Source organism: Danio aesculapii, chromosome 2 (assembly GCF_903798145.1).
Source record: "Danio aesculapii chromosome 2, fDanAes4.1, whole genome shotgun sequence".
In the NCBI taxonomy this organism is placed as follows: Eukaryota; Metazoa; Chordata; class Actinopteri; order Cypriniformes; family Danionidae; genus Danio; species Danio aesculapii.
The window spans coordinates 31,890,391-31,907,806 of record NC_079436.1 but is presented as its reverse complement, the minus strand read 5'-3'; the positions used below and the strand labels follow the sequence as shown (position 1 = coordinate 31,907,806).

The 17,416-nt window shown below is 37.0% G+C and overlaps 1 protein-coding gene across 1 annotated transcript in view; it reads left to right on the top strand.

Annotated features, from left to right (window-relative positions):
• asap1a (ArfGAP with SH3 domain, ankyrin repeat and PH domain 1a) overlaps nucleotides 1-17,416 on the top strand; it is a 96,634-nt gene that overhangs the window by 35,628 nt on the left and 43,590 nt on the right. Inside the window, exons 4-8 of the mRNA XM_056477383.1 lie at nucleotides 4,305-4,377; nucleotides 8,503-8,648; nucleotides 9,524-9,598; nucleotides 13,871-13,920; nucleotides 15,390-15,519. Coding sequence (XP_056333358.1) covers nucleotides 4,305-4,377; nucleotides 8,503-8,648; nucleotides 9,524-9,598; nucleotides 13,871-13,920; nucleotides 15,390-15,519 — 474 coding nt within the window. The remainder of the gene's footprint in view (nucleotides 1-4,304; nucleotides 4,378-8,502; nucleotides 8,649-9,523; nucleotides 9,599-13,870; nucleotides 13,921-15,389; nucleotides 15,520-17,416) is intronic.

Here is a 17,416-nt window from a genome sequence, read left to right as displayed (position 1 = left end):
GCATGCATACCTATTAACTACTTTTGTTTAATCTCACAACAAATGTACATTTATGGCTTAATCTTAATAAAATATGCTAATACATTCACTTGAAATAATATATGAGTTACAGAGAGTACCTCAAAGTCTTATTCTAAAATGTTGAAGACCCCAGCCATGGTGATTTAGGTCAGATGTTGTTGGAAAGCATTTTATTTTCAGAGAGCTGTCATGAAAGTAGAGGGATTTGCTTTCAAATGGTAGCCTTAAGCTCTGCGTTTCTCATTAATTGCCATTGAAGGGTTTCTTTAAAGACCACAGCTTATTTTTGGGTACATTTGGGAGTGTGTTGGGGAGGGAGTGTTTGTGCTGGTAGCTGTGGCTGTTTGGACACACATCTGTTTGCTACCGGCTGAAACAGATAGCTTGAATGCATTGTAATTAGCTATGTTTCCATCCACCTATTTTTATTCAATTCAATTCAATTAATCTTTATTTGTATAGCGCTTTTACAATGTAGATTGTGTTAAAGCAGCTTCACATAGAAGATTATAGTGAATTGAAACAACGTCAGTTCAGTTTTCAGAGTTGAAGTTCAGTTCAGTTTAGTTTAGTTCAGTTCGGTTCAGTGTGTTTTAATATTCACTGCTGAGAGTCCAAACACTGAAGAGTAATCCATCGATGTGCAGCTCTACAAGTCCCGAACTTTGCAAACTAGTGGCGACAGCGGCGAGGAAAAAACTTCACCAATTGGCGAAAGTGAAGGAAAAAACCTTGAGAAAAACCAAGCTCAGTTGGGCACGACCATTTCTCATATGGTCAAACATCTTGTGGAGAGCAGCAGTCTAGGCGCTGGAGGCTGGAGAACGCTGGACGCCAGCGAAGACTCATCAGTCCCTGGAGTCTCACCGTAATCAGACGCATGCTCTCTACTCCTCCATGGCCACCACAGCAGCTGCTAGGGCCTGGTTCAGGATTGTGGAAACCTTGGGATCATCTCTTCACAGGTCTTGAATCGCTTCAGTGGCACTGCATAATCTCTGGCGCCCTCGGGATGAGTATTCCCAGGTGGAAATAGAGAATAAAGAAAATAATTAGCGTAGCTGCTGTTCATAGTGCATGTAAACGAGATGCGTGGAGCACATTCATGCATCATACCACTATGTGATGCATTGAGTGTATGCTTTACAAAAAAGGGTATTTTGGAATATTGCATAAAAAATGCTTCAAGAAAATGCCAAGATGCAGATAAATTTTGAAAAAAAAAAAACTAAAAAAAACGTATGCACATAGCTGAGTAGGATAAACACTTTGTTTGATAAGAAAAACTGTGCATGTATCTGGAAAGTATTCATAACACTTCACTTTTTCCACATTTTTTTATGTTACAGCCTTATTCCAAAATGGATTAAATTAATTTATTTCCTCAAAATTCTGCACACAATTCCCCATAAATGACAATGTGAAAAAAGAGTTTTTGAAATTGTTGCAAAGAAAAAACCTGAAAAGTCACATGTACATAAGTATTCACAGCCTTTGCTCAATACTTTGTTGAAGCACCTTTGGCAGCGATTACAGCCTCAAGTCTTTTTGAATATGATGCCGCAAGCTTGGCACACCTGTCTTTGGGAATTTTTGCCCATTCCTATTTGTAGTACGTCTCAAGCTCTATCAGGTTGGATGGGAAGCGACGATTTACAGCCATTTTCAGATCACTCCAGAGATGTTCAATAGGATTTAAGTCTGGGCTATGACTGCGCCACTCAAGGACATTCACCGAGTTGTAGTGAAGCCACTCCATTGATAATTTGGCGGTGTGCTTTGGGTCATTGTCCTGCTGGAAGATGAACCATCGCCCCAGTCTGAGGTCAAGAGCACTCTGAAGCACTCTAATGAGCAAATTTAATAAAGATACAAAGTTTCCTAGAATCAGACAAGGGAGGAGGGCATCGAGCAAGAGGAGCTAGAGCAAATCAGGAATTGCATGCTTCCCAGTATTTTACATTTTGGTTTCTTTTTTTAAAAGGCAGAAATAAATAGACAGAAGGTCAGTGGGCTGCTTGGAGGAAACAGGATTGGTTGACACCCTGTTGTTTACCATCATGGATCAAAATATTTTAAGAGATTTCCCTCAGGAGCTTGTCCTGTTTGCAGCACTCACTGTTTGCAACGCGGTTTGGTTTTGGAAATGATATCATCCACACACTGACAGTGAAGTGTGGTCGAGGGCTCTCCCCGTCCTTCTGCTGCGGTTGCTAGGAAACTGCTTGTCAAGGGTCCGTTGCTGGTATGTTAAGTTGTGTACCCATTAGCAGTCTCATTTAGCCATGGCATGCCGTCTTGTCTGAAGAGATTTTGTCTAATGTTTATTAAGTTAATTAGTTAGTTGAATTACTTTTTAATCAAAATCATTTTTGAAGGGTTATTTCACTCCAAAATAAAAATGATCATTTCTATTTAATCTCATCTTCATCATTTCTAAACCCATGAGCCCTGACCTGTTATTTGTGTCTCTTCAATTGCATCTCTTCACCCAAATCTCTCACTTTCATAAACATCCATGAAGAGATCTAAAAGTGTTTTTATTCACTTCACATTATTGATCAGTGAAAAACCTCAGATAAATCTTAGTAATTCTTGTTTGATGTGCTTTTGTTTATCATGTTGATGATCAAAGTTTATGGGCCCTATACACCCAGCACAATAAGGTGCAAGACTGTGTTTTTTTTGCTATTTTGAGACCAGCACAACCCTAATTTTCACATTTTGTGTCTTGTTGTTCAAATAGCAAATCCATTTATGCCACTTTGTGGACTCATGGGTGTGCCGGTCTACAAAGGAGGTGTGTTAAGGCACATTGTTGGCGCGTTGCTATTTGGAGGAACTGAAATAGACTGTGCTGTTGACCAACTGAAAGCTGGTCTAAAGTCCCGTGCAGAGAGCATTAGTTGTGCGCCTATGCGAGTCCAAATGCGTACACATTGCTTAATACACACAGGATGAACAGCAATACACAAAAATCTTTACAAATGAAAGACAATTAAAGGATTAAAATGTTACAAAAATGATTATTTTCTACATAAATATAAAAACCACTAGCTCCATGCCTTCTTTACCTTTTTTGGCTTTTTTGGTTTATTCATGACAATTTGCGTTTGTATAATGTTATTATTATTAGCAGTATTATTTATTATATGCATATTTATATTTGTTTTAATAAAAACAATTTTACATTTGTCCACCTGTCAGGTTTTGGAGACGTATGAATCACTATATGGGACATAAGAAAAGGATGTGTGTTTGGATATAACTTTTTTGACCACACTTCATTATTATTGTTCGTTTAATGGTTTACTGGAAATTAGAACTGAATTTAGAAAAGTTTTGAAACAAATCTCTGTGCTTAACAAACGAAATTATGTAGGCTAATGGATGTCTTCAGTGCAGTGTGTACGACACTGTTTCCTTACTCCACGAAAGTAAAGGAGTGAAGTAAAGAGTAAAAGTAAAGAGAAAGTAAAGAAGAGGAGGAGGAGGTTTTTCCTCTTACAAAGTCCACCTTGTAAAATAGCAAATGCGCCATGGTGCGACGTGACTGACTCTTAAAGGGAATGGAAGATGAGAGAGGTTTAATACACGTTATGCTCAAAACACACTCATAACTCATGAAGAGAATAAGCACAACCCTGTTAGACCATGTACAGCGGCACAAACCATATTTTTCCTTAAAATAGCAAAAGTTGATTTGGACATGCCCGTTTGCACAATACGCATTAGACTTTGCATCTAGATCGTTAAAATAGAGTCCTTAATGTGAATAAATGTCACACCAAATAAAAAAAGTGTATTTGGGAAATTTTAAAACCACTCAGCTCACACATGGACTCATTTTTAAAAAAAATCTATTGATTAAATGTATAAGCATCAGAGTTTTGGACGAATATACTTTCAATAGAGGGACAGAAATCTCAGTGAGCTCCTTTTTTAATTTGGATTACCTGGAAGAAATCTCTTTTAGCGCGAATAACCCTTTAATGAAATAAAAATGCAGTTCACTAGGCTAAAAGCTGCTTTCTGTTTCTCTAGCCATAAGTGTTCCCATCATGTTGGCACACTTGAGTATTGGTAATGCCTCCAAGTCTTTACAGTTCCAGTGTTGTCATGGTTACAGTGTGATTATGGGATTCCCGATGTTTGGCTTTGCCCCTTGAGGTGTGCCCAGTGATGTGATCCCTCTGGAATTTTAAGATCATGACTCATAAATGAATCACAGACCTTTTTTAGTTGTGATTTTATAATCTTTCTCATTCTCTCTGTTTCTCCAGGCTTTGGATCAGGACCGAACTGCTTTACAGAAGGTCAAGAAATCTGTCAAAGCAATCTACAACTCGGGTCAAGGTGAGTATTTAATCCAGTAATCCAGTGCAACAGTAGTATTGTGGAAAAAATGCAATATGATTTCAAATTTCCATAGAGAAAGGTTTTGGTTGGATGTTTGGCTGTAAAATAAATAAGTAAATGGTTGCATTTTGATGGTGCATTTCAGTTTTGGTAGAGGTCACTTTGGAGATGTCCTTTCATTGCATATGAGGTGCATCTCTGTATGCTCCAAAGTGTAAAAGACATATGGAACTTTTATCAGCTCAGTTCAGTGCTGCATGAAGATGAGTGCATGCGTTTCACTTAACCAATCATACATATCCACTAAACAGTATCTCGTAACTTTTTACATGGCTTCCCTTCAGCAATAAAAGTACATGATGATAAATCGTCACCTTGGAATTATAAGGTTCTGTCTGCGTTCTGAATGATTTTGAGATATTGAGCTTCAAAGTTTTTGCATTCCATATAGCAAACAGTTGTTAAAAGACTGCTGTAATTTGCTAATGTTTTAAGATACTTTGTTTTCTTTTGGGGGTTAAGAACTATGATTTTTTTGGTGAAAATAATTGTAATAATAATTGTAATAATAATACTTTATAAGTTATATTAGGGGGCGGCACGGTGGCTGGTTCAAGTCCTGGCTGGGCCAGTTGTCATTTCTGTGTGGAGTTTGCATGTTCTCCCCGTGTTCATGTGGGTTTCCTCCGGGTGCAATAGTCCAAAGACATGTGCTATTGAATTGAATAAACTAAATTGGCCGTAGTGTATGAGTGTGTGTGTGTGTGTGTGTGTGTGTGTGTGTGTGTGTGTGTGTGTGTGTGTGTGTGTGTGAGAGAGAGAGAGAGAGAGAGAGAGAGTGTATAGGTGTTTCCCAGTACTGGGTTGCATCCGCTGCATAAAACATAGGCTGAAATAGTTCATTCTGCTGTGGTGACCTCTGATAAATCAGAGACTAAGCCAAAGGAAAAATAATGAATGAATGTAATTGTACTTTTACAAGAAAAAGGATTTAAAGAAAAGGGATCATTTAGTAAATAAACCAAAGCTGAAAAATGACATGTTACATATTTTACAATAGCTTTTAAGGTCTTGCTAACAATATGGAAGCCTGTTCAAGATGTTTGGCTTTTTACTTAAATTGAAATTTTAATGAGGACAGTTTCGATTCTGCCATTTTTATGGTCATATGTAACGATTTGCATCTTGAATAAAACAGATTTGAAGTAGAAAATAGAAGGATTAAATATTAAAACTCTAATTACAAAAATACACATTTTGACCAACATTTTTGCAGTTTGCATTAACACAGACAAAATTATCACAACAAAAGTGTCCAAAAGGATGCATAGTAAACAATGTTTTTTCTTAAAAGTGGTGCTAAGTATAAATTCACGATCATCGTTTTCCCACACATAGGTATAGATATAAAAAAAAATAAAACAAATAAATATACTAGCGCTGGCTTGTTATCAAGCAATAGTCAGAATCTGTTTATCAAACCACTTGTTTAAAAAAAACTGTATCAGAGCATCTCCACGCACAGCATGATCTGACAGGGACAGCATGTGGTGAGTCCGCAGTGCTGATCAGCTGACCTCTCTCTGACCTCCAGTATTCCTCAGAGAGCAGATCTCTTCAGTACCCATCACGACTCAGCAAATTCCTGCACGGATGTCACCTTTTAGGGTTCATGAATGGAGTCACAGCAGCTTCAGCTGCATGACACTCTTCTTTCTGCTCACCGATGTCTTCCTGAAGCCTTGAGGGCCTTAAACTGCAATCCTGCTGTGTTTTCGAATGTCTGCTGTGTGAATTCAAGAGACATCGGTGTGTGTCACGATTCTGCCTAATCAGATGTGACTGTATAGTAAGCACTTTAATCAGCTCCGGATGATTAATACCTGAGCTCTTGACGCTCGGCATGGGGCTTTTCTTCTCTGCTCATGTCATTTTATTTTGTTTACAGTCTTCTTTAGACCTGTCTGACATCTCTGATCTGTCTCTGACATGGTGGGATCGTCTTATCTTCTCCGCAGACATCACTGGATCATTTTTACCTCTCATGTAGTTCAAAATTCTCAAAGTTTGTTCATCTTGATCTTACAATTTTTATGAAACATTCCCATTCCAGCACTGGTTAGTTCTCAACACAGTTTAAAATATGTTGCCAGATTGGAAGTTTTCAAGTTTTCAGCAGTTTTAAGTTTTTTAAGTTTTTTTTTTAAGTGTTTATATTAGCCGTTTTGGTTGCATAAAGGAGCTGTAACAACCAGTTGCACTCACATAAATGTAAATGAATTACATTTGTGTCAGATTAGGGCTCCGTTTACACAAAAAAGTTTTCGTTTTAAAAAGCACAAGTTTTGCTATGGTTACACCTTTCGTCCACACTACCCTGAAGTTTTCCAGCCCTGAAAACAGAGCTTTTAAAAACACTGAAGAGGCTGTTTTGGTTTTAAAACGCTGATGCTCCGTGTTAAGCCTGATTTATACTTTCGCCTGGTGCCACGTCGCGGACCTTCGTTGACTGCGCGTGCACCTCATGAAACGGACGAGGCTTTTTTACTTGAGGAGTTCGTCGTGGTAATATTCTTTGATACAACAGGGGTCGATCAAAGCAAACAAAATCACACGGATGAACGGAGAAGTAGAAAGTTTCCTGAACTGCGTCATATCATTAATATTATTGAAGATTTTTAAACTAATTACTTTTATAAATTATTTTAATAATTCATTCATTCATTCATCCATTCATTTTCTTTTCAGCTTAGTCCCTTTATTAATCTGGGGTCGCCACAGCAGAATGAACCGCCAACTTATCCAGCATATGTTTTAGGCAGCTGGTTATTTTACTGTACCTCCTTATTTATTAGTGCTGCTCAACAAGACAAATGGCCAAATGTCTGCCATGGACTGGGGTCCTACTGTGACCTATAGGAAGATGATCAATCAGTCCCAGATGACTCCATTTTCAAAGATGTATCCAGTATGGAGACCCTAAACTTTACATAAAACTAAAGATGGTCACATTATCTTCTTTTCATGCCTCTTATGTAGATCATGCCTCTCATGTAGATGATATGTTTTTTTAATGGACAAAGCAAAAGAGACTTTTGGGAAAAAATATATCTTTTTTTTTCGTTTAACCTTTTGATCTTTTGCTCAAAACATTAAGTTTGAAAATGCCTAAGCCACCGTAGTGGGGTTTGGACAAAGTAGAGGCTTTTTTTTATAAACACATATTTAAAAAAATTGTTTATTGATGTACTATAGGATTTTAGTACCTTTGATATTGACTAACATCTGCAATCTCCACCTTGAGCATTTCTTGGACTGTACCTGAAATTGCCATAATACCATTTGCTGTACTTCTGTGATCGTAAATAAAGGGATGCAAGACAGCAAGTAAAAACAGCGAGTAAACAAGTAGTGTATGTGTATCTTTTTGTGATATAACGAAGAATGCCTGTTTGTTTGAAATGCATTATATATGACGGCAAATTTAATATGGCAAATTTACCTGAGCGCCTTATTGCGGTTTCGCTGTACAACCACAAGTTGGTACTCACAACCTTTCAGATTTGGCAGTACAGGACGTTTGGCAGACGTTTGCTATACATTTGCGATATTCCTGGAACAGAACTCAACTTGTACTTGTAACAGGAGATGTAAAGCTTTTTTATTTGTCAAATCCTGACCAATGACCAATACCAGCAGCCAACATGACTTGCATGTTTTTAAATTGTATTATTATTTAGTTTATTTTTTAACAATTTTTTAAAAGATTTTTTTGAAGGACATTTTACAAAAACATAACTCAAATTAATCTGCAGCTTCGAATTGGCCTAGCGAATTGGTATCATATTGGGAGACCATTACCAGTGGGTGTCAATATTAGTGGATGTGTACTGAATGAGCTTTTACTGGTTTATTTATGATCCTGGGGTTTAGGATTCACACCGGAAACTATTGTGGACAGCAAATGTGCAGGGAGTTGGCATGAATTGTAGGAGGATTTGGGAAACATGTTTAAAAACATCACTGAAGTCTGTTGACACTAGTGGTGCTGAATAGATCCCTAGAAGTAGTAGATTCCCCTGACCTTGCATAATATGCATGTTCTGTTCATCTTCTCTACAGAACACGTGCTGAATGAAGAGAATTATGGACAGGCACTGGACAAGTTTGGCAGCAACTTCATCAGCCGAGATAACTCTGATCTGGGAACAGCCTTCATCAAGTTCTCTGGACTTATCAAAGAGCTGGCTGCTCTCCTCAAGAACCTGGTAAGGGATTTATATTATTTTATTTTAATTTATTTTATTTTATTTTACTAATATTAATATATATATATATATATATATAAAATAAAAATCATTTTTATACATTTTTTTATTTAATTTAATTTAATTTATTTTATTATTTTTTTTATTTAATTTAATTCTTTTTTTATTTAGTTTTTTGAATTTAATAAAAAAATTATTTTATTTTTATTGTTTTAATTTAATTTAATTATTTTATTATATTTCTTATTTTATATATTTTTTTATTTAATTAAATTTTTTATTTTTTTATTTTATTGTTTTAATGTAATTAAATTTTTTTATTTAATTTAATCTCTTATTTTATTTAATTTTTTTAAAATTGAAATTAATTTTTTATTTTATTTTGTCTTTTATTTAATTTAGTATATTTTAAATTTTTAATTTCAATTTATTTTATTTTATTGTTTTAATTTAATTTAATTAGATTTCTTATTTTATTATTTTTCTATTTATTTAAATATTTTTTTCTGTTTAGTTTTTTTAATTTAATTTAATTTTAAATTTGATTTAATTTTAATTTATTTTTATTTTATTTTTATTGTTTTATTTTAATTTAATTTAATTGTTTTTCATTTAATTAATTTTTTTCATTTAATAATTTTTTTCATTTAATTTCATTTTATTGTTTTAATTTAGTTAAATTATTAAATTAAATTACATTTCTTTTAAAATTAAATTTAAATTAATTTATTATTAAATTACATTTTTCAATTTTATAAAATTAAATTTTTTAATTTTATTTAATTTAATTTTTTCAAATTTATCTGTAGTTTCAGTGAGCTATAATAACTGATCTATCACACTGCTCCTGACTGTCCTCCTTCTCTTCTCCTCAGCTCCAGAGCCTCAGCCACAACGTCATCTTCACCCTGGACTCTCTGCTCAAAGGAGATCTAAAGGGAGTGAAGGGGGTAAGATTTACATCCGCATCTTAGGACTCAACTAATTGGAAAAGTCCCCTCTGAGGAACACCCTGATTTACTGCCCCATACCCGCTTTAAATGAGTCCCTTCGGACCCAAAAACGCACACTGTAAATCTCGTCTGAGTTAAATTACAGGCTTCCTCTCGCCACTGTCCTCTATGAAACGCAGCTCTGAGGCAACTGCCGATGCTAACGCTAGTAAACAGCGTGTGGGAGTGTTTAACGTCCTTTGACTCAGTCAGTTTGAAGTGTTTGCTGGTAGACTGAGGTGAAGAGCTCAGGCGTCAGACTGACCACTCCTGTCAGACGCTTGTTGATGTCTGAGGCTCGAAGGCAAACATGTAGCGATTGAGAAAATGACTTGCGCTAAAGCTGCTGTCTGATTGTTTTCACATTAGCACGACCCGGGCTAAGAGCCTCTGCAGCATCAGCTGAATTTCTGAGTGGAAGTGATGAGGCTTCACTTTTTTTTTTTTTGCTCTGTAGAAGGAGGATGCATTCATACCTACCAGCCCCCATTCTTTCTTTCTCTCTTATCTTTCTCTCTCTTTCTTTCACCCTCTTACTCAGCGGAAATGAAAGTGTTCTCTAAAGCCCTTATTGACAGAGGCAGAGGCAGTTGAAGGGTATAAGTGCCGTCCCTAGAGGACATTATCAGCTCTCTCTAAAATCTTTCCTGCACTGGAACAGATGCCTCATAAAGCATTAACAAGCAGCCATAGCGATGCTCCTGTATGTATAACCAGGACCTGCCCAGAGACGCTTAAATCGTGTGAGGAAATGAAAACAAAACACAGGACAGCTTTCATAGGCTGTTGCATCAGCATCAGTTTGCAACAGCAGGACTCAGAAGGGATATAGTAGATATATATCCAAATATTTTTTTTGCTATCACTTTCTTTCTCTTTTACTAAGGAGTAGATAACAGGGGTGTTAAAGGGTGGTCCGCTACGGTGTTATATTTTAAACTCTAGTTGATGTGTAATGTAGCTGTGTGAACATAAACAACATCTCTGAATGTAATACGCTTAAAGTTCTATGCAAAGGGAGACATTGGCTTTTACAGAGCTAGCTTAGCAAAGCCTACAGTGAACGAAGTTCAGGGACTACAAAAAAATACATCTGGGCCAGTGAGATCATGAGGCCAGAGGCACTGTAGTGCTGCATTGTAGCAGAGAGAGCTAAAATGCTGTCCAAAGCATGCTATTTCCACAGAGCTTCATCTGTTTCTGTATTTGGGCTTCCAAAGGACACAACACAAAGAGAGAAGTGCTTACAATCATTCATTCATTTGCTTTTCGGCTTAGTCCCTTTATTAATCAGGGTTTGCCACAGTGGAATGAACCGCCAACTTATCCAGCAAATTTTTTACACAGCGGATGGCCTTCCTGCAGAAGTGCTTACAATTTAATTTTAGTTATGTTCCAGAGAATTATAATATATAGCTAGCATTTGACAAAGGACAGCTTTCAGAATCTCTCTCAGTTCAGTGCTAGATTCGGCTAAAAACTCCTCGAAGAAGGAGCATTCCCCTACCAAGGGGAAATGCTGTTTGGCACTGTTAACAATTTAGCTACAAATTCATAATTATCCGTCAAACTGCTGTAAACAGTATTCGGCCGCTTTCCCTGCGTCAAATAACAAACTCGCAAAAGATATGTGAACGTTTCATATTACTTACACATGCTTATAACCTGAATATATGTGAAAGACATGTGAGGTTCAGCTGTGTCCTCTTCATTTTCTCTCTGATTCAGGCACAAACTGATACGTCTAACAGCTACTCTGACTGACAGTGTTTACACAGCGCAAAAGTTCATGCTTGTGGAGGCTTTTTCGTGGTGACGTGGAGCCGATCCGCGAATCCCAGCACATTATGTTAGGTGACCAATCAGAGCCTTTTGAGGGTCGTTTTCATGTTAGCTAAGTAGCTGTATATAATCAAAGTAAGATATATGAAAAAATAACGTGTTTTTATACAAGTGAAGCATGAGCACACATTGCTTTGCAACTTATAACCACGACCAAGTCTTAAAAATACAATCTGGACCACCCCTTTAAAGGGAGAATTCACCCGAGAAAGAAAATTTAGTCAGTATTTACTCCAGCTTAAGTGGTTATGATCCTGTTCGAGTTTCTTTCTTCTGTCAAACACAAAAGAAGATTGAAATTTGAAAAATGTTTGATACTGGTAACCACTGAGTTTTATGGTCTAAAAAAAAGGTTTTATGGAAATCAGTGACTACCGGTTTACAGCATTCTTCAAAATATAATCATTCAACATAAGAAAGAAACTCAAACAGGTCTGAAACAAGTGGAGGGAGAGTAAAAGAGGAATTTTTTATTTTTGGGTGAGATATTATTTTAATGTGCACATTCACAATATGTACTGACTATTTTCAGGTTTTCGGCTTAGAATGCATGTGTACAAATACACGGTTGGTTTAAAGAACCTACTTATAAACCTATTATATCTATTTTTACAAGATATAATATAGCTTTCATATCTCTCAAGAATGTGTCTGTGAATTTTTAGTTTAAATTACTTCACAGATTATTTATTTTACTGTGCTGTAGATGTTCCTCTTTGATTGGAATAAAAGCATGATGTTTTTGTGTCTCTCTTTAATTGAGACTTCACAGCCAAAGAACAGTTAAGTTTGATTGTCATGTTTGTCACACCCATGTGACATTTGATTTCCTTATAATCTAGAAAGTTTATTATCTGCAATCGTCAGTTAAACTTCAGCTAAACTGTTTTCTGAGACCTTTTACTATTATTATTTTCATTTATTATATTATTATTTATCCAAAACAGTTTTATGATTTCCAGTGATGGGTTTCAGCTGGAAGGGCATCCGCTGCGTAAAACATATGCTGGATAAGTTGGCGATTCATTCCACTGTGGTGACCCCTGATTAATAAAGAGACTGAGCTGAAAAGAAAATGAGTGAATGGATGAATCTTATGATTTTATTTCATACTAGAAAGGCACTACTGTTACAATTCTGCCCTGTAAATTAAATCCAGAGTTATTTTCATTTATCTGAAAAGGTCAGTTTTAAAAAGATATTTTTACAAAATTGTAAAAATTAATCACTCAAAACTAAAGGCGTAAAGTTTAAATAATTGAGCCTTTTTTTGTTTTTGCTACAGCTTACATTTTACAGTGCTGCAAATACCCAGTATCAGACAGTGCTGATGAATTTTGGATGATATCTGATATCATTCATTCCTACTTTTTAGTAGCTAGTAGATATTTAATTTGCTGGATATATTTAATAAGTACTTTTTTCGGTTTTAATGAATTTAGCTTCTTTTGTGAAATTCATTCTTATTCATTAAAAATGTTTTATTGATGCATCAGCAATAATGCAGGGAAATTGTTGCATTTTCTCATTGTTTTGTGCTTCATGTGATGTGTAAAACAGCATAATAAATGAAAACATCTAAAAATAGCAACGCGAATGTCAAACTATAGAAAAATGCCACACAGAAACCAGGGGGATCTGTCACGCTTGTGCTCTGACAAAAAAGCAAGGCTCACAATTCTGCTAGTCCAACGTCCCAGGGCTGTTATGTTTTCCAGTCAGGCTACGAAAAATTTATCCACCCTGCCCGTCGCACCTAACATATTAATGCGAGGAAAATTATAGTCTATTTCAGTGCTTGTGCATTCTCTCACATATGTATTTCTTTTAATATAGTAAATAATGTCTTTTCTAATGAGGCCACTTTATTTCAGGCTACCAAAAAGTGAAGAGTGCCTGCCCAAAAGGCTATTTGAAGTTTTGCAAGCCCTGATAAGGTTTAAACATCTGTAAACATCTGTATCCTGGCAGAGTAAATATACACATTTATTTTTTTCTAGGAAGCCAGCAAACTAATAAACTTCAGCGAAAACTGACACACTCCAAAAGGACCCAGCCAAAACATCTGTGCATCTTTCGTAATCGATTATTATTTGAGCTGATGAACATTTGGGTAGTAGCAAAGTGAATAACGTCATTACATCCAGAAAATAGGTTCCTGAGAGTGGGAAAATCTGATAAAGCAATTGCATTACCACAGTCCATATCTCTCATATGCTACTGTACATCAGATGCATCTATGAATAATGTTCATCTTTATATACTGTAGTTGATTTCTTTGCGCTGCTTTATACTGTATAACAAAGTGTTCAGTTTAACAACTGTGAAAAATGCTTTATAACACACAGTATACCTAATTGCGCTATTTATTTTTTTCCCTCAACACAGGACCTTAAAAAGCCTTTCGACAAGGCCTGGAAAGACTATGAAACCAAGTTGTAAGTATCATTAGCATGTGTTTATATTCTTTGTTCTTTGGTATTAGTTTGCAAAAGCTTGTTTAATATAATGTGGTGATGTACAGCACTTTTACAACAATCCCATATAGAAAACTGATATGTGGCAATATATGACATATTTTACTAAATGTATTATTTTATATATAGCAAAAATGGGCGCTTATGTTTTTTTCTCAAGCAAGTACTAGTAAAGTGTACCTAATAAAGTCTGTATATATATATAGCTACTTTATTAGGTACACCTTACTAGTACTGGGTTGGACCCCTTTTGCCTTCAAAACTGCCTTAATCCTTCGTGGCATAGATTCAACAAGGTACTGGAAATATTCCTCAGAGATTTTGGTCGATATTGACATGATAGCATCACACAACTGCTGCAGATTTGTCGGCTGCACATCTATGATGCGAATCTCCCGTTCCACCACTTCCCAAAGGTGCTCTATTGGATTGAGGTCTGGTGACTGAGGAGGCCATTTGAGTACAGTAAACTCATTGTCATGTTCAAGAAACCAGTCTGAGATGACTCGCGCTTTATGACAGGGTGCATTATCTGCTAGAAGTATCCATCAGAAGATGGGTACACTGTGGTCATAAAGGGATGGACATGGTCAGCAACAATACCCAGGTAGGCTGTAGTGTTGACACAATGCCCAGTTGGTACTAATGGCCCCAAAGTGTGCCAAGAAAATATCCCCCACTCCGTTACATCACCACCACCAGCCTGAACTCTTCGTACAGGGCAGGATGGATCCATGCTTTTATGTTGTTGACGCCAAATTCTGACCCTACCATCCAAATGTCACAGCAGAAATAGAGATTCCTTAGACCAGGCAACGTTTTTCCAATCTTCCATTGTCCAATTTTATTGCGCCTGTGTGAATTGTAGCCTCAGTTTCCTGTTCTTAGCTGTCAGGAGTGGCACTCTGTGTGGTCTGCTGCTGCTGTAGCCCATCCGCCTTATGGTTGGATGTGTTGTGCATTCAGAGATGCTCTTCTGCATACCTTAATTGTAATGAGTGGTTATTTGAGTTACTGTTGCATTTCTATCAGCTGGAACCAGTCTGGCCATTCTCCTCTGACCTCTGGCATCAACAAGGCATTTGCGCCCACATAACTGCCACTCACTGGATATTTTCTGTTTTTGGACCATTCTCTGTAAACCCTAGAGATGGTTGTGCGTGACAATCCCAATATAGTTTCTGAAATACTCAGACCAGCCACCAACAACAGACCAGTCTGGCACCAACAACCATGACACGTTCAAAGTCACTTAAATCACCTTTCTTTTAAATTCTGATGCTCGGTTTGAATTGCAGCAGATCGTCTTGACCATGTCTATGCACAAACACAATACATTATCATTGTCAAAGTGAAAGAGTCACTTACAGTCACCTCTGTTTAACATCTGAAATGTAGTCATCTTTTGTTTCTGGTGTTTTCCGCCATAGCACAAAGATCGAGAAGGAGAAGAGAGAACATGCCAAGCAGCACGGCATGATCCGCACAGAAATCACCGGCGCAGAGATTGCAGAAGAGATGGAGAAGGAGCGGAGGATCTTTCAGCTGCAGATGTGTGAGGTGTGTGTGGGCTTGTGAGAATTGAAACTTTCTGTTTCTTTTCTCCTGGAAGTCAGCTTGATGGTAGTGTTGATTGTTCAGCAACTTCCTGCCAAGATGTCTGCTCTTATTTGCGGTGTTGTGAAAGGCCAAGGGATTTTCAAAGGCATTCGATTTTAGCCAGAAGCAATGGAGCGAGTTTTGAAGTGTCTGGTTGAAACATCATGGCAGCGTCTCGGCTCATGAATATTAATTAGGTTGTTTTGATGTTGCTAGGTAACATTACTGAACGATCCATTCATATAGCCTGATTAATATTCATGAGTCAGGCCTCAAGTGGATGGAGAAAGGAGTTGTGCTTCATCCCTATTCGCATACTATTCGTCCTAAATAGTATTTGAAAATAGAATTCGTATGTCCCAAATCGTAGTATGCTGAAAAGAGTATGCCAAAGGTTGCCGGATGGTTTATTATTTCCGGTAAAAATTTGCGGTAAAAAATTTAACCGTCCATACTCTAAACGCTGATATTGCCCACAATACATTGCGCGTTGGACGAGAATTTGATTAGAACAACAAACGTGGGTCACATGTATAAATAAACTACAAACATGGTGGACACGCGAGACCAACCGTCAAAATAGAGAGGCTTAAGTAAAGATGTTTGTTTGAATGTTAATTAATATCTAGCCAACTGGAAAATATTTAAATTGCATTTTTTTCTGTGTTATATTTCATCTGGAACAACAATGTGAACTTACATCAAGATATGTTTGGACATTAACTTCTAAATGCATAATTATCTAAAGACCTGAGGAGATTTCTCTGCATGAAAGACTTTCCAATGGCAGATTATCCTGCTGCTGCCTCTCCAATAATGTAGGAAATTAAATATGACAGAAATGTGGATGATGTGTGGATTATTGACAGGGCTTGAAACCAAGCAACATAACAATCTGTTAATGAGGAAGTAGTGTGTCCCAAAGCTTGCGTACTCTTCTGTTACATACTTAAAAATATATACTTTTCCTTTACAAAAAAGTAAATACTTTTAGAGAATAGTATGGGTATGTGAATTGGGATGCAGCATTGGTTTTGAGTATTTGTGTGCAGAATTTCATTGGCTCTCGAAATACCTGACTATCAAACTAAATTTATGTTTCATTAAATTGTTTTACCTGATATTTTTGGTGTTTTTGTAGATATTAAACATACAGTATGACTCCAAGATACACAAATGAGCTATAATTCATTAATTCTCGGCTTAGTCCCTTTGTGGGGTCGCCACAGCGGAATGAACCACCAATTTATCCAGCACATGTTTTTCGCAGCGGATGCCCTTCCAGCCGCAACCCAACACTGGGAAAAACCCATACACTCTTGCACACACTTACACTCCGGCCAATTTAGCTTATTCAATTCACCTATAGCGCATGTCTTTGGACTGTGGGGGTAACCGGAGCACCCGGAGGAAACCCACGCCAACACGGGGAGAACATGCAAACTCCACACAGAAATGCCCACTGACCCAACCGGGGCTTGAACCAGCAACCTTGTTGCTGTGCGGCGATTTTGCTACCCACTGCACCACAGTGCTGCCCAAAATGATCTATAAACTGTTGAAAATTTCTGGAAAATAAGTCATATTTGACTATAATTGGCACTGTGTAGGGGAGGCTAAGTGGTGAGCATGGTTGCCTTATTACATATCTGCCAACACTCATATTTTTCCCAAGAGTCTCCCATATTTCACACATATCTCCCGCCACCCTCCCATTTTGTTATTTCTCCCGGGAAACTCCCGTAATTTGTATGGCCCAATCTAGTTGTGATAAATTACTTTTTGTCCATGTTTGTCAAGTTGCCAGATCGGGTATGAAGTTCATCGCCTTACAATATTCAAATCTTGAAGCATTTTT